The following is a 27,923-nucleotide window of genomic DNA, read 5'->3' on the forward strand; positions in this document are numbered from 1 at the left end:
TAAGCTATTGTGCAGAGGTCTGGGACAATAACTATAAAACTACATTACGTTCACTTTTTACTCTTCAAAAAAAGTGGTTCGAATCATCCACGACGCAGGTTATTTACTTCAGGAAGACCAGGAAACACTTGACCCCTGTTTCAATCCAGGGGGTCAGTGTTGACATTGTGGAGGACTATAAATACCTTGGAGTACACATTGACAATAAACTGGACTGGGCTAAAAACACCACAGCACTTTACAGGAAGGGCCAGAGTCGTCTCTATTTTTTGAGGCGACTGAGGTCCTTCAACATCTGCCAGAAAATGCTGAGGATTTTCTATGAGTCTGTGGTGGCCAGTGCGATCCTCTATGCTGTTGCATGCTGGGGGAGCAGGCTGAGGGTCGCAGATGCCAACAGACTTAATAAACTGATCCGTAAGGCCAGCAATGTTGTGGGGATGGAGCTGGACTCCCTCAAGGTGGTGTCGGAGAGGCGGATGCTGTCCAAGATAAAGACAATGTTGGATAACACCTCCCACCCACTCCATGACATGTTGGTCAGTCACAGGAGCTCGTTCAGTGAGAGACTGAGATTACCGAAAAGCACCACTGAACGACACAGGAAATCATTCCTGCCTGTGGCCATCTCCCTGTACAACGCATCCACTTAACACACTGTTTGCTGCTACAGCTACACATGTTTCTTTTCCAACTATTTATTTATAAGTGACTTATGTATGTATGTATGTATATATATGTATATATTGTACTATTCTTAGTTAGCGTATTGTCTGTCTTGTCTTAATGTTGGTTTAAAATGGAGCACTGTAACAAAAAATAATTTCCCCCAGGGATCAATAAAGTATTCTGATTCTGATTCTGATTCTGATTATAGGGATCAGACAAACTCACTTTTCTTGCAGTCTGAAATATCTAAATTTGCTGATGTGAAATTCCAAACAGCACAAATTCTGTTCAAAGAAAAAGATAATGAACGACCAGGTAATATTCAGAGTATGGGCTTTTTTGGGGGGAGAAGGAAATTATAATTTAATGGATGGGATGTACGTACTGCCAGAAAAAGCTTTTGTGTTTCTGTGCGAAGCTGCGGAACAGAGTGTTGAGTTGAAGCAATGCCCAAACATAAAACTGTTTAAAAAGGGTTATGAAGAAAGGGAAAATGTTGATATTCAGTGAATACCTCTGTTTAGGAATTTTATGATGATGTATATATTATATCAGACATATGTTCGTTAATATTACTGCAGATTATATCAGTAAGGAGGCTGATTAAATATTGATCGATAACTTATGGTAAAGGGGTGGGATTAAATAAGTGTGCACAGCTGACGCAATGTTGAAATGTATTAGCTTTATTTTGTATAGCATTTTTTCTCTTCTTTTTTCTGCTCGATGGACTTTGCATATTGTTTACATGATCGAAATAAATTAGAACAAACAAACAAACAAATGTGTCTTAGGGTTTGTGGGTGGTTGTAGTTCGGGAGATAAAGCGGGTCATCTACTAATCAGAAGGTTAGTGGTTGCTCCAGTCTGCATGTCAAAGTATCCTTGAGCAAGACACAAGTTGCTCTATGATGGATACATTGGAGTGTAAATGTTAGGTAGCAAGAACTTAAGTGGAAAAAAGTTCATGTTGTATAAAGTGCTTTGATTGCTCAAGTGGAGTAGAAAAGCACTATATAAGAATCAGCCTATTTAAAAATCAAAGGGTCCAATAAAAGAGTCCAAAACCATTTGTCTTCTTTTATATAAAGTCTATTTTCTGGTGGGGCGGGGAAGGACTGTTTCCTCACAGAAAGACAGTTCTTGATTAAATCTTCTGAGCGTGCAAGTTTTGTTTGTGCCTGTTTTGGTTTCCTCCAGGTAAAAAAGAAAAAAAAAGATGCTAGTTAGGTTAATTAGTTATTCTAAATGTTCTAGATTAGATGTGCAATAGATGAACTCGAGTTTTTGAGCTGTCAGTAATACTAGTCTAGACTAGACTAAGAAGAACTCCACCAAGGTGGTTATTGGACTACAAGCTAGTGCTAGGTTTTAATAAATCTTTTAGTTGTTTTGTGTGTGTGTGTGTGTGTGTGTGTGTGTGTGTGTGTGTGTGTGTGTGTGTGTGTGTGTGTGTGTGTGTGTGTGTGTGTGTGTGTGTGTGTCCCATAGACAGAATTATGTATTCGTGTTGCTTTAAATAACAACAAAGGTTTAAATTAACAAAACTGGACAATCTCTTGTCTGTGCATCACTGGACAATCACGAGAGCCCAGGTTTATTGTTACTACAAACTGCGTTACAATAATTTCATATTTTCTTTGGGCAGTGCAGTATTGAATCATTCCCATCAAGTTAGCTTATGTTGCCCTGAATGCAGTTATTGCATCCAACTGTGCTCTCTGTCTTCCTAACATGCTCTCAGCCTGCATTCAAGCCCAAAGCTCTGCACTGTTGATGTGACTGGACAAATTAGTGTTACTCCAACTAATGTATTCAAACTGCTGCCGAGAGGCTACAGAGGACATTGAGCGGTATTAGAAATGATCGCTTTGACTGTGAGCGACGCTAACCACTCGTGAAAAGGTGACAGCACATTTGGCTGCTATTTGCTAGGGGAAAGAAAAAATAACTCCAAGTTTAACTTTGTGGTATTTTAGATATTTAATTCATACAGGATGTGGAAAATGTGTTTGGTCTATTCACATCTTAAAAGAGTCATTCTGACGAGAGAAACATGCTACAGAGTTCATCTCATGCCATTGCCCCTTGAACGCTTTAATGATTTTGTACTTTCTCAGTGCCAGCCTACTCACTGACAAACTATTCTTTCATAAAAATCTCTGGATGGCCCAGCTCTGTACCACTCCTGTTGAGCGCTTGCACACACAAATATTAAATATTTGTGGTGACTCCTGGATGTGTCTTAAGCAGACAACATCTGACAGGCCTGAAATGAAGCCAGGGCAGATATGAAAACAGGCACTGTCTGTCAAAATCAGGAAATAACCCCCACATTCACCTCAAGGGCCCAGCTGAAAATCATTAGTTTAAAACAATGTGCTGCTTCTACTGTTAGTCTGTTGGCTAAGCTACTGTTAGCTTTCAATTTGACGTTTTCTTTTACAAAAATGGTCCAGCTAAAACTAGTTTTCATATCAAAACAAATATACAGTATGATTCGATAAAAGCATGGAAAACATGACACATCTATTAATCTGCAATATTACATGATAATTTATTTTTTTAAAAATACACAAAGGCAAAAGTATTTACAACTGACTGCACACTGAACAGAAGAAAAATGGTTTTAGTGGTTGTGTTTGATAAATTTTGTACTTCCTAGAGAACTCTAGTGTGTTTGCCCAGATTTGGTTATAAAAATGAATTCAGTTTATTATTTTTAATAAGGATTTTAACAAAGAGAGGAGGTCTAAAATAAAAGGACTGTAAATGTCTTGCAGTTTGCAAGCAGATTACAGTCAGTCCAGCCAGACAAGATCTGTGGTGATATTCAGAAATAAATAACTATGATCGAGATTTGGAGAGCTTATCTGATTCTGCCTCCTTCCATTGAAACTGTTTGTCAAGAAACTACACAGATGAACCCTTCCTATACAGAAAAAACAACTAGCATCTATAAAATAGGATCACTTGAGGGAACTCTCGAAAGTCTGCAACAATACAATACAACAGAAAAAATGAGTATATTACACTAGATTTCCATGTTAACAATGTTGACATCAGCACAAATGATGTATGAAACCAATACAGATGTCATTATTGGGGACCAATGCTAACATCAGCATGAAATATCCAAGTTTTAGTATTACCCTTGCCCTTTGGGGGGAGTTGCAATCTTTGGGTGTGCTTGTTTTTTTGCTTTTTTAAAATTAATATCTATTATTATTTTTCCCCAAAAAACGACTAAACTGTCTCCACATCAGCTCTATAAACATGCCAACATATGCTGTAAGAGTCTATGTAATTTCAGACAGAGATCTGTCATCCCTGTTTTACACGCAGATCACAATGACTAATTAAACTGAGAAATTAAAATACTCCCAGTTGGGATGTGATTCATTTGTAATTTTCCACTTTGTGGAAACATTCTAGTTTGGTGCTGTTTTGAATGGCATACTGCTCTACATTTATAATATTACTTTATGCAAACAGTTAGCTTTGACTGGACTGAAACTATGATAAGGTTAGCTTGGCTAAAAAGTTAAAAATTGTTCTGAGGAATCGGCTTGCCCAAGCTAGGTGTCTGACCTCTACAGCATTTTCTAGTTCTGCCAGTGCTTCTTTATGGTGGCCCCTAGAGACAAAGCAAGTACAAACTCAGAAGCAAGTACAAATTCCAAAACACAACAGAAGAGTTCCAGCACAATAGGGGCAGTGTTGAGCTTCTCTCTGAGCAAAGCACACTGACTGTTAGTTAACGTCAGATTTGACTCCACATTAAGCTAAGCGTTCATAGTAATTAAAAACAAATTAAACAAACAACAGTTTGCATATTACCTTTCTTATAAAGCGTGGTTGTTCTATCCTTGCAGGTGTTTCCCGCCGGTATCCAACGCCCTGTGTTTGCAACAAACTTGCCATTTATTTTGCAAATCAAGCTAAACACTGCCCCTAGCATCATGGAGCAGTTTGTACGTGTTTTGGAGTTTGTACGTGCTTTGTCTCTAGGGGGCCACCGTACTTCTTAACTGTTAAGCATTCCCAGAATACACAGTATGATGACATACTGAGCCATCCCAGCTGTTTGCTGTCAAGTTTTCTAAACAAAGCTTTTAAAAGTTAGTTTACACCTTAGCAAAACCAATTGAAATGGCATGGTATCTGTATCCATCCACTGCATGCAACAAAAATAACATATTATTAACAAAAATAATATGCCATTTTCCAGACAATGTATCCAGATATATATTACAAGTTTGTGCAACGTTTTGTTATTAAATCTTACATGATTCATATTTGGTGTTGATGTTTGATTTAGTTCAAAACTAGTCTGAACCACAAGATCAAGATCATTGATGTCATAAAGATATAAAGAGATAAAAGTATGAATCTGCTGACATACAGGATGCTGTCTTATACTGTGTGTGTATACTGTGGCCTTAAGAAAAAAAAAAGCCCCAGTCTCCATAAAATCCCCTTGGTTGCCATCATGCTGTCCACATTGCTTTTTCAACATTTATAGATGGATTACACTGCTAAGATTTCTAGCTATGTTGTTCTGCTTTTCAGCAAAACAGCAGAAAAAAATCCTGAAATATCAAGTGAACTCAGCTATGAGCTGAATTTTCCTTTGTGTTATCAAAGCAAACCACAAGCTTAAGCTGTTTGCACTAAAATTGTCTCTTCTATTTCATAGCAATCATCCAGACAGGCATAATGCTCTCTGGGAAGCCTCCCTGTCTCTCAACAGCCAGGACCTCCAGTCCAGCCTTGGCAATGATGGTCTTCATGATGTCCAGGTGGCGGCTAATGCTGCTATCGATGGGGTCCAGCTTGCAGCCTTGCCTAGCCATATTATCCTTGATTATGATAACACCATTTGGACGCAGACTCTTTTTGCAGCGAAACAAGAAGTTCATCAGGTCCTTGTCTGTTAGGTGGCCTAAAGGGAAAGACAGGAAAAATAGTTACTTCTAACTGATTTATTAGTCACTGCAGAAATCATCAAGTCCCCCAATAGAACTATGGAAGTCCAGTGACTGTGATTTCACCCAAATGCAAAAACCTTGAGTCAGAATAATCTTAACAAAAGTCACGTCGTTTATTAAGAAGATAATTCATTAACAAAAAGCTAGACATGAAATACAAAAGGAACTGAAAACTTCAAATTACACAAAATAAACTGGGAAACATACTATGAGGTACGAGGAGCTCGGACACATTAGGCAAAATGAGCTGACGCTCAAGGACAAAGGGAGACCGACACAATATATTCATACAGGAGGGTGATTAGGGGAGCAGAGACACTGTGATACACAGCAGTAACAAATTAGACATAACGAGATGGGGGGACATAAAGCACACGAGACAGGGGACTATCAAAGTAAATCAGGACGCACAAACACTGAGAGACTAGGACAATGTGAGCTTGATGCAGACAAAAAGTAAAAAAATATGGAGACATGGCAAACTTAACATGAATGACACTAAACTACAAAATACAGATATGAGACTAAAAGGACAGAAAGGGGATGCCAAAGGGAACTAATAAACCTAAAGTTATCTAAAATAAACTAGAGATACATAATATATAAGGAAAACAATATGAGATCAGAATAATTCATAAGCACAAATATAAAAATAGAACCTCGGAACATTCTTTTAAAGAATTTTAGGATTTTCTGTTTGAAAAAGTGCAAAATGCATCAACAAGTTTGCAGAATTATAACAGCATGCAAAATATTTGGAAAAGTTTCATTTTGTATCTGTATTTTGTATCAGCCAAAGATAAGGTAGATAAAGTGCCGAGGGTATAAGTGCTTTCTGTCAAGGGTACATGGGCAGTAACTTAGAGGACAGCAGTTAAGTGACAAGCCATTGTACCTCTAAGTCTAAAAGTATAAGTATAATGAGGTACTTAAGAGTATACTGTATCTTCATAAGTATACAATTTGAAGCATCATTGTACAATAGATGAAAATTCAAATATATCAATACACCTGATCTTTCATGAGCAGAGTGTATAGATAACCTTCATACTTACATGCCACCCACTGCATCCATATGACATCATACTTGTTTTGTGGAGGTGTGAATTCTTGCAGATTGTAGCAGTAGTAGGTCTCAATACGGTCAGCATCGTCACCCAGGTACTCCTCATGTGCATGGAGCAGGAAGTGCTCCATCATGTCTGCCATCTCCAGTTTCTCAAACACGGGAAGGAGCACACCTTTGGCTACCCGCCCGATCCCACAGCCACAATCCAGAGCACACTGTGTGCCCGCACTACCGGGCCCCTGTTGTTAAAAAGAAAGAAAAAGAAAGGATAGACTCATATAACTTTAATCAAATTAATTTTAAAGGATACTTAGAGTTTAAAGTTAGGAAAATGCAGACTGTCTATAAAGCAAATGTAGTCATAAAATGAGATTTTCAATTTTACAGAAAACAAAAAGATGCTTAAATCTTTCTTGTTCTTCTAGTAGTGCATTATTATCATGTCTAAATCATAAAAAGTTCTATACTTTATGTTTTATGTTACCAGGTGTCAAGCTTTCATGCTCAAAAGTACCAAACAAATCAACCCCAGTTCCTTAGGGTAACAAAGCAATGAACTTTAACACAAGGGAATAAAAAGTCACCTCACTTGACTTGTGCTGGTTTTCTTCCTCTTCATTTGGTATTCTGACCTCACTACAACCCCTCCACATCAGGGACCCCAGTTTATGATTGTAGGAAAGTATGGGGGCCCACAGGAGCTCTGTTACAGGAAGCTTCTTGGTTTCAGTGAATTACTGCCATACTGCTGTGCACTTATGTAGCTCTCTTTAATCTGGATGCGTTCTAAATCTTTTCCTGCCACACTCTTTTTTAATGGAAACGTCAGGTGTAAACAGAAGCTGTTCACAGCCAGGGAAGAGACTTTGGAAGAGAATAATGATCCTCCTGCTTTACGCCACACACAATGGGGAGACATAATCAGATGATGCAGGTTATGTGTGTGAGAGCCCTCCCCGAACACCACACCCTGAAGCCATTCATCCCCCCCCTACCCCCCTGCAGCTAAGCCACAAGCCACCCATACCCCCATCGATGGAGAGCCATCTAGGCCTAGCCGAGCAGGAGAGGAAATCAGTGACAACCATCTCCATCCCTGGCCTATGGACCACCTGGTGGAGAGCCAGATGCCACCAGGTGATCCGGACATTGGCATCCTTCATGCGACGGAGGCACTGCAGTTCCATCACCCATCCGAACACAGGGTGAAAAGGCAGCCCAGGAGGTAATAATGAAGGAGCATTGTTGATTGCCCACTGGAATACCAGGCACTCTTTCTATACTGTGCTGTGCCTAGTCTCCCACTCCGACAGTTTGCTGCTAATAGGAGAATTGGCTGAAGCGGCACTATGGGATATTTGTGGCTGTCCCCATGCACACATCTAACCTCCACCCACTCTGCCTCCAGCAATGCCCCAGGCCAAACCAGGGTTTGGTGGGGCAGGGTCTGCATAAAACCTGAGTCCACCATAGCCTGGTGGACGCATTCAGACTCCACAGCATTCCTTCTGACATCATCTCTAACTAGTGGCTCCAGTTCAGCTCTCGTGTATGGGAGTTTTAGACTGAGGTCCCTCTTCAGTGCAATGTCTCCTCCAACCTGTCAATATGGCACTCCAAGCTGGTGTGGGTAGAATACGCCCACAACACCATGACCTCTGCTGCTATGGGCCTATTAACCTTTGAAGCATGGCTTGGCTAGGAGTCACCTCATTCCCAGCCACTGAAGGTGAGCTCACTGTACCCTCAGATGTCCCCTCCTATGAACATTGCGCTCTGTATGGAGTTGTTAGCAGAGGTCTTCTAGCAGAATCTGCATGAATATTGAAGATACTTATTATCTAGACGGAGGAATAATCACACGTGGGGCATCGGCTTTTACCGGAGCATTCACACCAAAAGGTGACTTTGTTTATTGAACTCTCGCATATACTCCGCAGCATAACAGGAAGCATCCTTTCAAAATAAAATCACAACAGATGACAATGAGGGCATACCTATTAACTAGCTCAACAGGAGTCCAAAAAATTGGCTCCCAGTTTCATTGGCCTGTTTGAAATAGAATAAATCATTAACCCTATCTCTGCCAAGTTGAAATTGATATAGAATGTGAAAATTCACAGTGTTTTCAATATCTTCAGTCCACTGTGTACATTAATGTTTAAATTGCTATCCCAATTTCCCATTTTCTTTATGCTTTTTGAGCATTATAATTTTATATGGTTATATTACTGCTAGAGAAAGGATGCCTCCTAATTGTTTGTAGTTCCTTTTAAGCAGTCTTAGGAGTTTGTAAATAAAGGGCATGTAGCCTGACTCCCCTGTCTACAGCAGCAACACACACACAGACAAACCCAGAACATTAAAGAAATCCTTTCCTTGTCCACTGTACAGAAGTTAGCGCTGTTTTTAAAAAATAAATAAATAAAAATACCATAGTACAAAGTGATTACCAGCTGTTGGCTCAGCTCACTCTGTGTGGGTGTTTATGAGGCTGCCATCACGACTCCAGTATAATTAGAATTTGCACTGAGGCGCCATCATCATGAAACAATAATTTGTTTTGTACAATAAGGATGACAAATTTCTCACCAAAAATAGATTCTGGCATGTACACTAAGAGCTACATTGCAAATTGATATACTACAGGACAATATGCAGAAACTATGACAAAGTGCATGCAAAGCATATACTTTAAAGCTTAAAAGCTATTTTTATTCATCTTTAGGCAAGGCAAGGCAAGGCAAGTTTATTTGTATAGCACAATTCAACAACAAGGTGATTCAAAGTGCTTTACAGAGACATTAGAAACAAGAACAAATAAAAAGCATGATTTAAAATTGAATAAAACAAGCAAATAAACTAACTAACTAATTAACAAACAAACAAACAAACAAACAAACAACAGTATATAAAATCAAAACAGATAAAATCAGAACAGTAGATAAAATCAGTAGTTAAATGTAAGTTTTGAAATTTAAGCTTAAAGTGTGGATTTGGTACTTTATTCAAATGCAGCTGAGAACAGGTGAGTCTTCAACCTGGATTTAAATAAACTGAGTGTTTCAGCTGATCTGAGGCTTTCTGGGAGTTTGTTCCAGATATAAGGAGCATAAAAGCTGAATGCAGCTTCTCCGTGTCTGGTTCTGACTCTGGGAACTGATAAAAGACCGGATCCAGATGACCTGAGGGATCTGGATGGTTCATACTGGGTCAGGAGGTCATTGATGTATTTTGGTCCTAAACCATTCAGAGCTTTATAGGCCAGCATCAGAACTTTAAAGTCTATCCTCTGACGGACAGGCAGCCAGTGTAAGGACCTCAGAGCTGGACTGATGTGGTCCACTTTTTTGGTCTTAGTGAGGACTCGAGCAGCAGAGTTCTGAATGAGCTGTAGTTGTCTGACTGATTTTTTAGGTAGACCTGTAAAGATGCTGTTACAGTAATCAAGCCTACTAAAGATGAATGCATGGACTAGTTTTTCCAGGTCCTGTTGAGACATCAGATCTTTTATCCTTGATATATTCTTGAGGTGATAGTAAGCTGACTTTGTTATTGTCTTAATGTGTTTTTCTAAGTTTAGGTCTGCATCCATCACTACACCCAAATTTCTCGCCTGGTTTGTGGTTTTTAGATGTATAGATTGAAGTTCTCTGGTGACCTGTAATCGTTTTTCTTTGGCGCCAAAGACTATTACCTCAGTTTTGTTTTTGTTTAGCTGGAGAAAATTGTGGCACAACCAGTCATTGATTTCCTCAATGCATTTACCAAGAGCCTGTACAGGGCCTCGGTCTCCTGGTGACATTGTGATATATATTTGTGTGTCATCTGCATAGCTGTGATAGTTTATTTTGTTGTTGTTTATAATCTGTGCCAGTGGGAGCATGTAGATGTTAAACAGAAGGGGTCCCAAGATGGAACCTTGGGGAACTCCACATGTGATACTTGTCTGCTCAGATGTGAAGTTACCTATTGATACAAAGTATTTCCTGTTTTCTACGTATGTTTTGAACCAGTTTAGTACAGTTCCTGAAAGACCTGTCCAGTTCTCCAGTCGTTTGAGTAATATGTTGTGGTCAACTGTATCAAATGCTGCACTGAGATCCAGTAAAACTAGGACTGACATTTTTCCACTGTCTGTATTCAGACATATGTCATTAAACACTTTGGTCAGAGCGGTTTCAGTGCTGTGGTTCTGTCTAAAACCTGACTGGAAGGCATCGTAGCAATTATTCTGTTTTAAGAAGTAACTGAGCTGTTGAGAAACTGCTTTTTCAATGATCTTACTTAAAAACGGGAGATTTGAGATCGGCCTGTAGTTGTTCATTTGTGTCTTGTCAAGATTGTCCTTTTTCAGTATAGGTTTGATTACAGCAGTTTTTAGTGATTCTGGAAACACACCTGATAATAAAGAAAAGTTGACGATCTGTAACAGGTCTGACTCTAAAGTCTTTGAGACCTTTTTGAAAAAACTTGTTGGCAGGACATCTAAACAGCAGGAGGAGGAGTACAGTTGACCTAAGATGTCCTCCAGGTCTTTGCTGTTAATAGGTTGAAACTGTTTCATGGTGTTTAAACAGTTTTTTGGTGGACACAGTACATATCCTGGATCTGCTGTTGATGTACCAATTGCTTGTCTAATTTTTTGGATTTTTTCAGTGAAGAATTTGGCAAAGTCATTGCAGGCCATGGTCGAATGAAGTTCAGCTGCCACTGACACAGGAGGGTTTGTTAGCCTGTCAACTGTAGAAAATAAGACCCGAGCATTATGGCTGTTTTTAGTGATGATGTCAGAGAAGTAGGACCTCCTTGCATTCCTCAGTTGTAAATTATAATTGTGAAGTTTCTCTTTATAAATGTCATAATGAACCTGGAGGTTTGTTTTTCTCCATCTGCGCTCAGCTTTCCTACACTCTCTTTTTTCATTTTTCACCAGTGTGGAGTTTCTCCATGGAGACTTTTTCCTTCCAGAGATAACCTTCACCTTAATGGGAGCAATAGTGTCCATTACATTTAACATGTTAGCATTGAAGCTATTGACGAGCTCATTGACTGACCCTCTGGGCAGGTCAGGTGTTAATGGGAAGACCTGGTTAAAAATTGCACTACTGTGTTCAGTTATACACCGTTTTGTGATCACTGTTGTTGATATATTTGTGTGGGCTGAGATTTTACTTTCAAAGAAAACACAGTAATGATCAGACAGGCCCACATCAGACACAGTAACCTTTGAAATGCTCAGGCCTTTGGAGATCAGTAGGTCAAGAGTGTGTCCTCTATTATGTGTGGCCTCTGTTACATGCTGAGTCAGCCCAAAGTTGCCCAGAGTGTTACTCAGGTCTTTAGTCCCTTTGTCCTGAGGGTTGTCCACATGAATGTTAAAATCCCCAGCAATAATTACACAGTCAAAATCAACACAGATCACAGACAGCAGTTCACTGAGGTCATTAAAAAAGTCTGTGCAGTATTTGGGAGGCCTGTAAACATTAAGAAACACAACTTTGGATGGGGCCTTCAGCTGTAAAGCCACATATTCAAAAGACTGAAAACTTCCAGGAGATAGCTGCTTACATTGAAATGATTCATTAAATAAGACAGCAACCCCTCCTCCTCTCCTGCTCGCCCTGACCTCACTGATAAAACTGTAGTTAGGAGGGGTCGTCTCGATGAGAACAGCTCCACTGTTACTTTGGTCCAACCAAGTTTCAGTTAAAAACATAAAATCAAGGCTGTGCTCAGTGATTAAATCATTAATTAAAAATGTTTTCCCAGCTAGAGATCTAATGTTTAATAAAGCCAACTTAAGTGTTTTAGAGGTATTACTTGTCCCCTCGTGTTTGGGAGCAGTCTGTGGCACACAAGGTATGTTTACTATGTTTAAAGATCTTTTAGAGTGCAGCTCTCTGTGTTTTGACCAGGCCACATGTCTCCTGTCACCTAAAAGTACAGAAATTTTAAAACCTTCTAGTAAACAGGGTCCCAGCTTCTCCTGGGAAAAGTCATCACTGCCATAATCCTCACAGCCCGGACCCTTCACACATCACACATCAGACTGCGGAGACAGGGCATGAAGAGGAACTAAGGGGGGCGAGGCTGGGCAATGTGACTTCGATTGCTCTGTTGAGGGTGGGGCTCGATGGCGAACCTTTGGCCGCTCTGGTGGGGGGTTTATGGGGGACAAAAAGGGATTGGGACAGGGGGTAGATCTGAGCCCAGCATTGACCCGCTCCATCATCTCCTCAGTGAATTTCAGGTGTGGGGAGGAGGGAGAGAGGGAGGGGGAGGAGGGTGATGGCCTGTCAGGGGTTTGGGGGACTGGGGAAGGTCGTGGTCCCTTGTCCTGGTCGTTGGTGTTGTTGAGAGAGTTGGAGGCAAATAGGGACCCCTCTTCTTGCCTTAGATGTCTCTCCTTTCTGAGGCTCTTCCTCAGATGCCATGGATGTCTCTCCTTTCTGAGGCTCTTCCCGGGTGGGGGCAAATGGAGCTCCTCCTCAAGGTTTCTGCTGGGCTTTGTCTGTTCTTGGAGTACTGTTTGTTCCTCTTTATGAGATAACTCCTCGTTTATCTCAGCCTTGGCACCAAGCACGGATGGATGACGTATGGAATAAAACAAGTTGGAGGTGAACAGTTTCACCCCTGACTTGTTAAAATTATCGTTAGGAAAGCAGAGGACTTTAGTGTTCTTACCGCACATCCTTTGTACATCCTTTACGGCAGAGTCACCCACAATCAGAGTTTCAGGCCTAGCCTTTAGCTTTCCCTGTGGCCTTTCACTTTTCAACAGATTTTCAGACCTTATTTCGCTGCTTTTAGATGGATGGTTGTCCGATATAGATCCAGGGTCCTTTGATAGTGGAGCAAATCTGTTCTGCAGTTTCACATTCAGTTGTTTTGGAGGTTTGTTGTTAACCTTCCTATTCACGGTTGTCCAGTCCTGTTTCCTCCCGTATACAGGGGTAGAAGAGCTTCTCTGTCTCGTAGGAAGTGAAGGCCAGTTGGTTTCAGAGATTTCAGCTCGCTGTGCCCTGCCTGTGATACGTCCTCCCCCTTCCAGGTAGGGTTGCCAACTCCCTGAAAAATAAATAAGGGACACCTCGTGGCCAGGGCCGGGCGACCCAGTTGTCTTCACCCTTCCCAGTGTGGTGAATTTTCTAGCTCTTTTTTTGTGTGTGAAATTATTTTTTTAACCATTTGACTTGAAGTTGATTTAAGTACATGCATATTCTATTCTTTGTGATATGAACACATGTGAAACAAATGATCATTTAGCCATTTATTTTTAGCTCAAAATGACAACATTAACACAGTAAAACAGGTCTCTTTCTTAAACAGAAGCCTGTCATGCTTAACTTTTGAGAATATAAGTAAATCTTTCTTTAAAAGAACTCTGTCCTGCTTAACTTAAAATAATAGAAAACAATAGAAAGAAAAATATTCTTGTAACAGTGCACATTTAGTGCATTTAGTACAATTGGCTTCAGTTGAGGTATTATTTCAGCTTTTCTAATGCTAATCAGCTGCTCCTGTTTGTAAACCCGCTTGTTCCCATGATTACGCATCTTAACTCATCATCATTATTCATCTATGTATTACTTTTATGTATTAGTCATCTATTTGTTGTAATCATCTATCCTTGCAGTTGTTTATTACACAAAATAAATTATATTATCACACTTCTGGCCACATAGCGCTGATATTCACTGCACATGCCCATATTAACTTTTTCCAGCCAGGTGTTTTCCTTTTCCCATTCTTCCCTTTCTCTGAGGGGAACAAACATTGCTGCTCTAATGCTGGGCTTACACTGTGCGGTTTTTGGCCCATTTTTAGCCGATTTTTGAGTGATCGGACTGATTTTGGCCTTCATCGTGCGTCGTGTAGTATACGTGGGGTAACGAGAAGTGATTAACACCTCACGACCAGCTCCCGATCATCAATCGCTCGTGAAGGTGTCACCACAGGCGCTCACACTGCTCACGCGCAAACACGTAAACGTCGGTGAAAAAGACGGAGCAGCACAGCAGTGCAGCGTGTGATCTGGACACAAGCGATGGAGGCACTACTTGTAGAACTTCGAAAAGGCTCGGATGAGCTTTCCAATGTGGCCTCACAAAATGATCACGACCACAACAACCGTGAAAATAGTTGGATCTACATTGCTGCTCAATCACAGCTGCCTGATCAATGTTTTTCATTAGCAATTTAGCAAAGTTGATGGTGGTGGTGTGTCTGTGTGAGTGAAAGACAGAGACAGAGAGGGAGAGCGACAGATTTTCTGTTATAACCTTCATTTTATGGAGGCACAGTGTGAGCACTCAGGTCGCATCAGAGCATCGGGCGGTATAGTGTGAGACCTGCATCGTGACCTACCAACGTCTAACCCCTGCGAGTCAATCGTGCAGTTTGAGCAGGAGCTGAATAACGTGACTGAAAAAATCGCACAGTGTATGTCCAGCTTTAGGTGTACTGTCGTCCGAGACTTGCACCGCAGTGTCAGCGTTTGTTTCCCTGTTGGCCATGCTTCTTGTTGTGGTCATCTGTTGTCTTCCGGTATTTTCTCCGTAAGCGACCTTTCCTCGACCAATGAGATGAGCGGTAATCTGAATTGTCATACTCGAATTGTCATAAGTGTGGTGTCAGCTCATTGGTCACAAAGCAGGAGAGGGGCTGGGAATTATGCTTTCCAACAAAGCGTTAATTCCATTAACATTTATAGACTACTTTTGATTCTCACTGTATTACGGGACAAAGTGCGTCCCTTATTAGCTCAATACGGGACGTGTACTTTTGTTTCGAAATACGGGACGATTCCGTATTTTAAGGGACGGTTGGCAACCCTACTTCCAGGAGACATGATTTATGTCTTGGTTTTGCACCAAGACAGTCTAAGGGGGGATTATCACTTGAGGATTTATAATAATGCACAGAGTCTACTTTCTTGGTCATGTTATCTGTGCTCCTTAGCTGTGTACTAGCTTGCTCATCGCCATTGTTTTGAATCAAAGGCAAGGTTGTTTAATTTCCACACAGTCCATTTACCTCCACGTTTACTTCTAAGCGATGAATTTTTGTCTCCAGTACTGCAATCTTCTGCAGGAGGCTGTGGTAGTCATCTGTGGAGAGGGAAGGCATCTTGTTGCTAGTTAGCCTAGCAGTTAGCACCTTTCCAGGTTATTGAGGCTGCTCGGTGCCCAGACGCTGTAATCAGGCTTCAGCTGTGTCTAGGCCACAGACACACGGAGCGCTGAGGATAAGGTAACCATAAAATGTTGCTGTTTCTGTTAAGAACACTCTAGTCCTAATGATCTACAAGTGTCCAGAAGTTATCGCAGGTAAGCTCACACGGAAAAAAGGGAAAAAATCAGCATAAAAATCAATAAAAATCAATATAAGAAGCAAAGCATTCAAGAGCAAAGAGATGAAGCGTCCACACTCACAAAGGGGAGGAGCAAGGTATGAAAAGATGAATAAAAATACTTTAAAAAAAATCCTGACAGAGGTTGTCATAATTCATGCATGACAGGGTTAAATAACAATAATTACAATGAAACACATCATAGTAACATTAAACGATCAGTGGGTGGCAGGGTATGGAGTGACACATCAGAGTCCAATGGGGTGGTTTATGTTCAAGTATACCAACAACACTCACACAAATACAAGAATACAGCCTTTGACTAGCTGCCCACTGTAGTGACCAGCATGCGTGAAAATTTCCCAGATTTGTTTTTGCCTGGATTCTATTAATTGAATGTGAGGTACTAACTTTTGACTTACCACGAACCTCTTCAAAAACTGAAGGGAACCTTCCAGATCAACATTGGATATTTCTACGAAATCTCCCATCATGCCCTCCTCTGAGGCAGGAACATCCTCGTAGAACTTCTGAGCTCTGTAGTAGAACTGTTTCTCTCCTTTGATGTACTCACAGGTGACTGGGAACAGCTTCACTGTTAGAACACAAGGACAAACATACCGGGTGACCTATCATAAAACCCAGAACGTCATTTGAACACAATTGACCAACTACACAGACTGTTTATTACTATTCAATGACAGTCACAAGACTCCTCCTTTAATGTGTCTTGTATTCTGTATGAGATACGAATATTATTGAGAACCAGAATTATGTGAGATTAAACATTTAAACATTTGGGATAAGGGTGCAGGGCAGAGCTGCAGGACAGAGAAAAAGTTCTGGAACTACACTCATACAGCTTTCCCCATTTTTAGCAGCAACTGTCACAACCGCATCAGGCACAAAATAGGCATGGTATTTCACTCTAAATATAGTTCAGTGGCGCTATAGTTAACATCAACACCTCACAACAAGAGCTGATGCTAGTAAATTATAAACATTGCCAGTGCTTATTCCTAGTTTCTGTATTGTAACGCTTATCCACTAATATTAAATTGTGTTCTGCAAAAATCTATTATATCCACTCAGTTCTTTCAGAGTACCTAATCTTTTCATGTAACGTGTGGTTACTGTGGAAGCACCCTCTGAGGTGTTTGTGCCCTTGGTTGAGGGTGAGTGAGAATGTCATTGCCACCACTTCAGACTTCAAACTTGTGTTAGTTTTTAGACTTCACCATTTCGCAAAATTATGCTATAGCGATAACCCATGTATTACAATGTGACAACACGTTACATCAACGCATGTAATGAGCTATAGTGGGAAAGTGTTAAGAAGTTTACCAGATATGAATTTATAAGAATGATGTCTGTTTTAAATAATGATCAATTAGTTTGATATGATTATTTTTGACTGGTTTGAGTTTTTCCGAAGCATTACAAAGATGACACCAGACTGCTCTGTATGAAGATGGTTTCAGTCCCATAGGAAATGTAGAATGATAATTTGATCACTACTATAAATAGGGATGCGGTGTAGTATTCCTACACTCAGCTCAGCTGTTATATGGTACATGATAACCCTGTGGTTGATTCAAGTTACTGTTGTGAATTTACAAATGTTTAAAACGAATAAGTTTTATTACTGGGAGGCTGATAATAGAAATGTATACAGTGTTGAAATTTCGATATTGCCTTTCAAGAAACTTTATAATTCGCTTTTTAAACTATCCCAAACTTCCACTACTTCAGCTCTACTGAGCTGCAAATAATTTCTGTAATAAATGAACATATTTCTTGTCACTGACTTCATAACAAGTTGTTTCGGGGAGGAGGCTGAGGGCAATGTGTCAGTTTGATAACTAATAGCATGATTCATGACACGGTGGCTTAATCATGCTGCACCTGGCCAGGCTCACTAAAATAAGATGTAAAAGGAGACAAATGTGGTTATGACCTAACATTTTTCTCACAGTACCAGCTTTGATCAAAGCACCTACAACTGGTGTTTACTTGTCATGTTATCCCTCAGGACAGCTTTCAGGGGAAGTGTAAGTATAGAAATGCCGAGAAGAACGGAGAAGACCTGAAGACAGCTTGATAGCACACTTGTCTGCCAATCAAACTGTACATCTACCTCACAACTTGAAAGTGCACCAGCTCATTAGAAGCTGATCTTGGACTTTCTGTGTAACAGAATACTTGCTTAAATGATACAAGGTATGATTAATCTGTCACGCTGTTAGTAAATGACCTGACTGCAGCCGCCTGATGGTAGATCACTGTCTGACATGAGTAAGTGCTCTTGTGTTTGATATGTCATTCCATTAATGGTCCTTGTATCAAATGGACGGTAAGTAAGACACGTTTGAGCTAGAATGACCTACAGCTCAAGATCTCCTGTTGCTGCTGTTCAGCCCATGATCTCATGATAGACATGAGTGCACTCTGGAGATGATTAGCTATTATTTAAACTGTTAATGCACTGCAGTGCTTCCAATGACACTTTTTATATGAATGTACTAACCATTAATGATTCATATATGTCAATTCACTCACTAGCATTAACACTAACAAATCGCTATCCTGTAACTGTTTAATGGTATAAAAACAAAGCTACAAAAGAAATTTTACTTTGTTTCTGTTAATAAATATTTCATTACACATATGGTTCAGCACTTGGGAGAAAGGCTAAGTTGTTGAAAACATTAGGAATTACCAGGACTTACAACCAATTGCTCATCAAATCCAATCAAGTCTTCATCTAAGCCACAATTACGGACAAAATTCCTGTCTGGTTACACTGATATCAGCTGTATTTGCTGCTTAAAGTCAAGTGACCTCTGGAATTTGAATTTGGAGAACCCCCTTAAGCAATAGATATGGCAACAACCTATATTGCCATATCTATTCACTCATCAATCCAAATCATTAAAGTCAAGTTTTTCAGTCACATCCATGGCCGCAGGTGTATAAAAGAGCAGAGCAGTCTGATGGCTGAGTCTGGGTTTGGTGGTTGCTAGGAGAACGGTACTTGCTTGGGTGGACTGTGCCAACCCTAAAGTTTGGTAGAGGGGGGATTACGATGTGGGGTTCTTTTTCAGGAGACAAGCTCCTTAGATGCAGTGAAAGGAACTCTTAATACTTCAGCATAGATAATTCAGACAATAATATGATCCCATTTGTGGATCCGTCCCTTCCTGTTCCAACACTTCCAACACACTCCTCTAAACATTGTGGAAAGCCTTCCTAGGAGAGTTGAATCTGTTGTAGCTGGACCAACATCATATTCAATCCCGTGGATTAAAAATGGGATCTCAGGTTCATATGCATACTAAGACAGATGGGGAGTACATTTGGCCATATATAGGCAATGTCGCCTATATATTTTCTGTAGCTGCTTGGGAAACTAACACAATGATAAGAAGGCATTTTATATAAATTCTCCATCAAAATTCTTTATGTTCTCACTGTTGTTTGCCACATCCCTATTGAGTTCCCGATGAAGACTTTTAGGGCCCTGTTGATCTCGGATCCTTTCTTGTAGTCAATGAGTAATTTTATTTTTTTATTTCAAGTAACATTACCAGGAATTTCTGTTTGCTAACAGTATAAGTCTTTCAGATAGGCTGGAAGCAGAAATGTGCAGGTAACACCACAGTTTATTGAACAGTGGTGTTGTTTGTTGTTGTTTAAAAGGGATTCACATGCTTTTTATCTTTTAGTGAAAGGCGAAGTGCAATATACTGGAGGTGTATGCAGCAACTCTAGTGTGACCATTACATGAAAATATCCACATCACCTTTCTATCTAAGGAAAGAGTTGTACTCTGTCCACTTTATTAGGCACACCTTGCTTTTACTAGGTTGCCCCCGTATGCCTTTACCTTAATTAGAAGATTTTACAAGATGTTGAAAATATCAGAGCTTTTGATCCATTTTGGCATGATAGCATCACGGAGTTGCTGCACATTTGTCAGCTGCCACGAGGGAGCAATGAGGCATTTCCCATTCTGCCACATGCCAAAGGTGCCCTTTTGGATTGAAATCTGTTAATTGTAGAGGTCATTTAAATACAATTAACTCAATTTTATGTTCAAGAAACCAGGCTGAGATTGTCAGAGATTTTTGACATGGTGCATTAATCTGCTGAAAGCAGCTGTTAGAAGATGGGTCCGGTTTGGATATTAAGGTATAGAATTTAATCAATGCTCACTTGATACTAGGGGCCCAAAGTGTGCCAAGAAAATATCCCAAAATATCATATCACATCATTACCACACCAGACTGAACTTTCTGATACAAGGTAGGATGGATTCAATGTATGTACACATGTTGTGATAACTTCGTCTATTTCATTACAAATGGCATCTGATATAAAATAAATAAGTTAATACATTTAAATAGTGCCAAATTACATATGTATTCCATCTGCTGTGTCAACCTTTTAGGAAATAAGGTAGCAAAAGTAGGAAAAGGGCTACTTAATCTATATAGAATAAAGGGAACTTAAAATCTTTTATATAATATATATATATAATTTTACATGTTTAAGTTGCATTCACACAATGGGACACAATGTCATGAACATGCACATGTGAGAATGTTTAAGTATTTGGTAGCTCAGACAGGACCACTCGAGCTACAATCCGAGGAGACTTGTTTATACCCCACAGACGGACAGCATTTGGGCAGAACGTCCTCTCTGTAGAGGGAGGCCATCTGTGGAACAGTCTTCCTCAACCCATTAGAGAATGCTCGAAATTCAATTTGTTTAAGGCAAAGGTTAAAAACTGGTTATGGACAAATCAAGTGTGTGATCATGTATGAGTTGTATAGTTTTAATGTTTTATTTGGGAACAGAATGGTGTGTATGTGTAAGTTTGGTGATGGAGTTTTTATTATGAATGAATGATGAATTTTTATGAATTATTATGTCTATTTTTATGCTTAAGGACAACAGATGGAAATTAGCCCTTGGCTATAATCTGGTATGTTTACATTCATGTAATTTTTTTTTACATTTATGTTCATTAACATGCACTGACCTAAATAAATAAATAAATAAGTAAATATAACATTTTGTATTGTAATGCAATTAATGCAATTAAATTTAGTGCAAATAAATGACTATTCTGGTTATACAGTCACTAAACATCTATTTAGACTATATAAAAAACATAACAAAGGAAAAAGAGCTATTGTTATAGTGCACACTGCATGTCCTGCAAACTATACAACTGCACTAATCAGTCATAGGGGAAATTTATCTTTAAGGGGTTTCTCCCATAAAGCCTGAAGCCTATAAAGCAAACTTAACCCTCCTGCCATCCTTTAAAAAACTCACACCCATCACCCTAGGGACCATTCTCAGCCACGCCCAAAAACGCTATAAAAAGACCATATATCCATATTTTATTCCACTTTAAATTAGCCAACCTTGTAAAACTACTTCTCCCTGAAATATTCATGTAAAGTTTTAATTATATTTTCGTTGTTTTAACCCTTCAAATCCCAGTGTTATTACATGAGCGCCCTGTGTTATAAGCCCCAAAAAACACAAAACGAAACTAAATATTTCCACAAAAAACCAGTTGAAGTAATATGTGATTGTCATTATAAGTAGGCCTTTAGATGGACCAAAGATTGGCACCAACATACATTTTGACCTGCCATTATTTTTTTGCATTTTTTTTGCAATTTAAAAATTAAAACTTCAAGGCCCTGAGTCTTCATTGACATCCAAGAAAAGAAGAAAAAATAAAATCATATAATGATAATTTGGGGATGAAAAATAGCGTTTATAATGGAAGTCAATGGGCCGAAAATGGTCCCCAGGGTGATGGGTGTGGGGATTTTTGCTGCTCAGCCATTTTAGGCTGATTTAAGGAATTCACACTGGAATATTAACATTGACAGGTAAAAACTATCCTGTGGCAAGTTTGGTTATATTCCACTGAACACAGTGGAAATGGCAGCCATTTAACACATAGCAGTGGCACAAAAAGGTCCCAAGAAGGCAGGAAGGTTAAATGAGCTGTGGGCCACTGCTGGCAGTGTCATCTCATTGGAGGGCTACGTTAGTGCTCAAGTAATACAAAAAACAAACAAACACACGAAAATATTTCTGAAAATGTAGTGTTTTGCCTTTTTTTTTTTTTTAATGTTGTATAACAAGGCAAAACTGCAAACATGAGCGCAAATATATATATTTTTTTCTCACTCTTTAACTGAAGCCCTTTATTGAACTACCAAATAAACAAACTGGTACTCTCTTTCTGGTAAGACACATGGCAGCATTTCTGCTATAACCTTTTTTGTATTTAGCAAAATAAAAAATCAGACACATTAGTTTTTGACTGCTAGTGAAAATTGTTTTCTTTACAAATATCTCCATTAATGAACTGACACAGCCAATCCCTCAACATGTTTGTACTCTCTGCTCATACTGCTTTCATATTAAATCATTTTTTGCTTTTTAAAGAATTTATTTTAACATTGAACTCAACAACAAACAAATCCTCCCTATCAAAAAAAAGGAACTTCAAGGGCCAAATTGCATTATATTTCTTCACGTCACTACAAGTAGGGGTGACGTGGGCAGCAAGTGGTCCCCATGCCGTGAGTTTGAGACCCCTGCTATAAAGCATCTCTGACCATAAAGGTGATTGTCAGAGTTGCAAAAAGATGTACTGCAATGGTTAAGTAGGGAGAAGACCCATATGTAGACAGTCAGTTAGTCAGTCCAAAATAAGAGATTTATGAAGTCAGACACGTGCTTTCAGTTACTAAGTCAACAAAACAGTTATCAGAAACAAAAACAAAAAGGTGAACTAGTCCAAAACACATAAGGAAGAAGCCTATGAAGGTGAATGCCAAAGCAATAATCTCAGATAATCTGAGAAAGCAAGAAAAACATCTTGAGAATGGCTAGAACACTTGACTGCAGTAATAAAGAAATTAAAACATAGATGTCCATAAATCAAGTTGTGTGTAACAATGAAAAATCGCACAGGGAAAAAAATATTGAACACCCTTATTTTAATTTATTTAATACCTTGTACAGAAGCCTTTTGTGGTGATGACAATTTCAAAACACCTCCCGTATGGAGGAACTACTCGCACGTATTGCTCAGGTGTGATTGTGGCCCATTTTTCCTCGGTCTTCAAAGCCTTTAGGTTCAGTGGGCACCTTCTGTGAACTCTGTTCAAGTTCTTTCCAAGACTTTCAACTGTACTCCGGGCAGGCTGCGCTATTCTAGCAGCTTTATTTTCTTTCTCTGAAGCTAATAGAGAGCTTACATGCCTCTGTGTTTGAGATCATTATCTTGCTGAAACATCTACCCATATTTCATCTTCATCATCTTGTTAGATGGCAGCAGATTTTTATCAATAATGTCTCGGTACATTTTTCCTTTAATCTTTCATTCAGTAAAATGAGGCATGCCAGTGCCATATGCTGAAAAACAGCCCCACACCATGTTCCCAACTCCAAACTTTCATCTCAGTAGAGCAGGGCGATATGGCCAAAAATATTTATCATGATATATATTTGAAAATTTGCGATAACGATATAACTGACGATATAATTGATGCGAGACAAAATACAACTCCACAACATTACTAGCGCAAAAAGACAACCTTCCATTTATTTTCACTTAAACAAGAAGCTGGTTTTTATGTACATTAAAGCTTTATAAAAATGTAACAGTGCAAATGCAAATTCCTTGCTGAAAGTTTAACCAAAAGGCATTTTCAGTAGAAATGGGGCTGACATATCCTGAGCATAACCATGTATAATATCCACTGAAGTTAAAAAGAGGTGCTTTGCAACATTAAACTGCAGTGTGCAGTACGTATTTTTCAGACCATAAGGTGCACAGGATTATAAGGCACATTAAGTGAAACAAAGCAGTCAGATAAATCAAACTTTATTAAACTCATTCTTCTTGCTTCCTCCACTTCTGTACCATTGATTCATTAATGTTGAATTCTCTGGCAGCTGCTCTATTCCCATGTTGTTGCAGTATATTAATGACTAACCTCGTATTATGGATGGATTATCTCAGTTGTTCTCCTGACTGAACTTTGGTCCGTTTACAGCATCCTGCCATGCGATTGCATTTGTCTCTAACCATGAGGAACCTTCACGTTAACTTTTATAAGTGGAAAAGTGTTAGTGTTCGTCCTCCAGATTCACTGTTTATGTTATGCTAACATAGCTGTGTCGCTAGCGAGCACGTAGCATATAATTATATACTAGCTAGCCCAACTTCAGTAACCCTACAAACGTCACTGCTGTTTCGTTTCCTGTCTTCATTTATGTTGGAAGTGATAGCAGAGTTGTACGTTTGATTTTTTTCAGAAATCTCTCAGTCAGAACATGCTATATCATGCTTAGGTAATTAACGAAACTAGCGAGCTAACTTCCGCTAGCTTCCTGCTAACTTCTAACTCCGTTAAATGTAATACATTTTGTTTTCATGGATGCCTGGAAGTTAAACTTCATAGTTACACCTGGTAAAGCAGCAATGCTGATCGTTTTATTAAAGATGAAAGAATTTAGACAGTTTTTAACTCTCGGTGATGCTGCAGTGTTGTTTGACCTGAAGGATACGGCGTTTAGGACCCAGATTACTCCCAGATTTAAGAGCATCTTAGTCCGACAAATACGACAATAACGACGGCCGCTTGCATGTTCTGCAAAAAAATGTGCTTTGTCGTGTATCTGACGGACAAACACCAAACCAGTTCCACATCACTGAAGTTGCACCATTTTTACAAACCAATTCTGGTTCATCTGTTTCACTCAACAATCGGCCATGTGCGTATGAAAACAAAGGCACTGCGCGCTTTACTCATATTCTATATATTTCATTTTCCTATCGTTGCCTAACATTATACCGGTATTACCGTGAACGGTATAATATGGCCCAGCCCTACATCTCAGTATGGTGTTTTGGGCTAATATGCAGTGCTGTTTGACTTCCAACCATTATGGTATCCAAAGAATTCAATTTTGGTCCCATCTGACTAGAATATATTCTCCCAGTATTTCACAGCCTTGTTTAAATGTTGGTCAAAAAACCTTAAATGCGCTTCAACATGCTTTTTCTTCAGCAATGGAGTCTGGTGCATACAGGCCATGGTGGTAGAGTTCATTACTTATTGTTTTTCTTTTTAAACAATTGTGCCTGCTGGTTCCAGGTCTTTTTGTAAGGTCCTTGGGTCTGTGACAACTATTCTAATAATTATTTTCATTCATCTCTCTGAAATCTCGTGGGGAGCACCTAGTCATGCCCAGTTTATGGTGAAATTATGTTTTTTCTACTTCTGGGTTATGGCCACAGCAGTGCTGACTGGAACCTTTGGTAGTTCAGAAATTCTTTTTTAATTAATGCCAGTATGTTTTTTAAGTTGCAAAGGTCTTGAGAGAGCTTATTAGTTTTACCCATCATGAGATGTTTCTTGTGCGAAACCTTGGTAATGAGACATTATTTGATAGGCCAGCTATTGGGACAAAACCAGCTGATATTAATTTGCACTAAGTGACAGGATTGCTTTCCAATTCCTGATAGATTTCAGTTGGTGTCATGACGTTCCATGTCCTTTGTGTTCAGTGTTCACTATTATTCACATTCACATTATTAAACATAACTTGATTTGTGGACATTCTTTGGAGTTCTTTGCATGCATGGACTGATTGTGTTGTTATCAACATCAAGTGAGAATTTCATATCAATTATATATATATATATATATATATATATATATATATATATATATATATATATATATATATATATATGGACACAGATAAGGCAGGAAATTGCAGCAACTCAATAAAAACTTGATGTCAACTTAAGCTGAGTGATATCAAAATAAAACAGGAAGTGGGTACACAGTCCAAATCATTAAATGTTTTTCCGAAAATTAAGAAGTAGTTTTGCTGGCTACGTTTAGCAACTACAACATCCTTTTTTGGTGTGTGTGTGTGTGTGTGTGTGTGTGTTTTTTTGTGTATGGACATACTGCAAATCAATTTCCCATTGGGGGCAATAAAGTTACCATTGAACCATTGGAAAGACATAAGTTAACTAAATCTGAGAACAAGCCATAGTTAGAGGTAAATCCTGGCATTCTAGGTAAGTGCAGTGGTGGTGATACAGGATTTAAAATCATACAAATCAATATTTACGAGTAACCGTCTAAGAATAAGGATCAGCATTATCCGAAGGAGTCTATAATGTGCCCTGAGGTGCAGTAAGAACAACCTTTTGTTATTTTAGCTATTTCAGCAACCTGACTTTGGCAAAACATGGGTATGAAAAGAAGAGAAGAACACATCACACCTGTCATGAAATCAACATTCAAGAAAAAATTTTAGTACATTTCTATGACCCATCTTACCCAGTGGAACCTTCTCTAGCAGGTACAGGTAGCTGGCAAAGAACTCACTCCTCAGTGTGTGGTGTAGGTGAAAGGACATGCTGTGGCGACACATGGTGTCATCTGTCCCTTTCCAGCGGTCCCTGAATGCCTGGTGAGCACCCTCGTACTCAAAGTTTGAGGAGCTGTTTTTGTCATTTTCAAGTGTAATCTCCATTTTGTCCTGTTGGTCTTTTTATCCAGAAAGATCTTGAAGAGCAATGGTACAGCAGAGAAGTCTAAAAGACTGAATACTGTGGTGCCCGTTTAGGATACTGTTTCTCCAGCTGCTGCTATATCTGTCTAGCTGAGTGTTCAACAAGTCTCTGCCAGTGTTCAAATAACCAGCAGAGATCTTTTTCACAGGAAGCACACAGGAGGTGCCACCAGATTTACAGATCACCTGCTAGAGACACTGACTGTAAAGAAGTGAGAAGGGGGCAGGGCATAAATGAAAGGACTTATTTCTACAGGAACTCGTGACCAATAAGCCCACAGAAGGTGACTGAACTGCAGGGTTTAAATTCCAACAAGTCCTTACACCCATATTTATGACTTGATCCTAAAAACAGCGTTGTCTTATCAAGTTTGTATACTCTAGAATTAAAATACCACAGTTTAGACAACAGGCAGCAGTTATTAAAAGCTCCAAGATTCTATGAGTAAATATGACCAGACAGGAATATTATTCATTATTATGAAATATGAATTGAATGCCATTTTTATTCAAGGTCATTTATTCAAAACTTGGAATAAATATTAATTGAATTTATAAAGTTTTCCACTTTTTTAATACTGTTGAAAAAAATTGGGAATAATCTAAGTTCAGACAAGTTAACAAAATATGTGTTAGTATATCTGTGCACCCAAGTTGCAAAATAACCCTGGGACTGTCCAATACAGAGTAACAGGATGTAAAACGCAAGCTGGGACATCATACTCTAAGAGGCACAAATGAGTGGCTGGGGCAGTGTGCAGGAAAATTTGTCCAGCATATAGATTAGAAGTCCCCAAGTCCCCAACACATCCAAAGGTGGTTGAAAACAACAGGGCTTAGGTCCTGTGGGATTTCCAGTTCCAAACCCCAAAACTGAAAGTGTGGCTCCATTCTTCTGATATTGTAAAGATGGGGATTTTAACATGAGATTCTATGGCAGGCGTGCCCATAGTCCAGCCAGGGGGCCAATCATGGCCCTAGGTCAGATTTTATATGGTCCCTGGCTCCTACCATAAAATGTATTATTTATAGTCAACAATCATAAACAGAATTAATAAAATGTAATTTCTCTTTTCACCATGAGTTGGAAAGTGAAATTACCAAGGAGTGCATAGGAGTTTTCTACACTCACACAATAAACACAATAGTAAGTGTCGTTTAAAATAAACCTGAAATGCTGATATTCAGCAGCTTC

General features: G+C 39.3%; 1 protein-coding gene across 1 annotated transcript; it reads right to left on the reverse strand.

Annotated features, from left to right (window-relative positions):
- Positions 1-2,642: 2,642 nt before the first annotated feature.
- On the reverse strand, positions 2,643-26,920 carry ntmt2 (N-terminal Xaa-Pro-Lys N-methyltransferase). Its single transcript, XM_085376183.1, has 4 exons — positions 26,494-26,920; positions 16,507-16,679; positions 6,716-6,968; positions 2,643-5,614 (listed from the first exon to the last, which is right to left on the reverse strand). Exons 1-4 carry the CDS (start codon positions 26,687-26,689, stop codon positions 5,358-5,360), a joined length of 879 nt encoding a protein of 292 aa, XP_085232309.1. The 5' UTR covers positions 26,690-26,920; the 3' UTR covers positions 2,643-5,357.
- Between the last annotated feature and the right edge of the window lie 1,003 nt (positions 26,921-27,923).

The sequence above is a fragment of the Diplotaxodon limnothrissa genome, linkage group LG17, assembly GCF_057381915.1.
Source record: "Diplotaxodon limnothrissa isolate DT_005_m linkage group LG17, D_limnothrissa_male_GT1.1, whole genome shotgun sequence".
NCBI lineage: Eukaryota > Metazoa > Chordata > Actinopteri > Cichliformes > Cichlidae > Diplotaxodon > Diplotaxodon limnothrissa.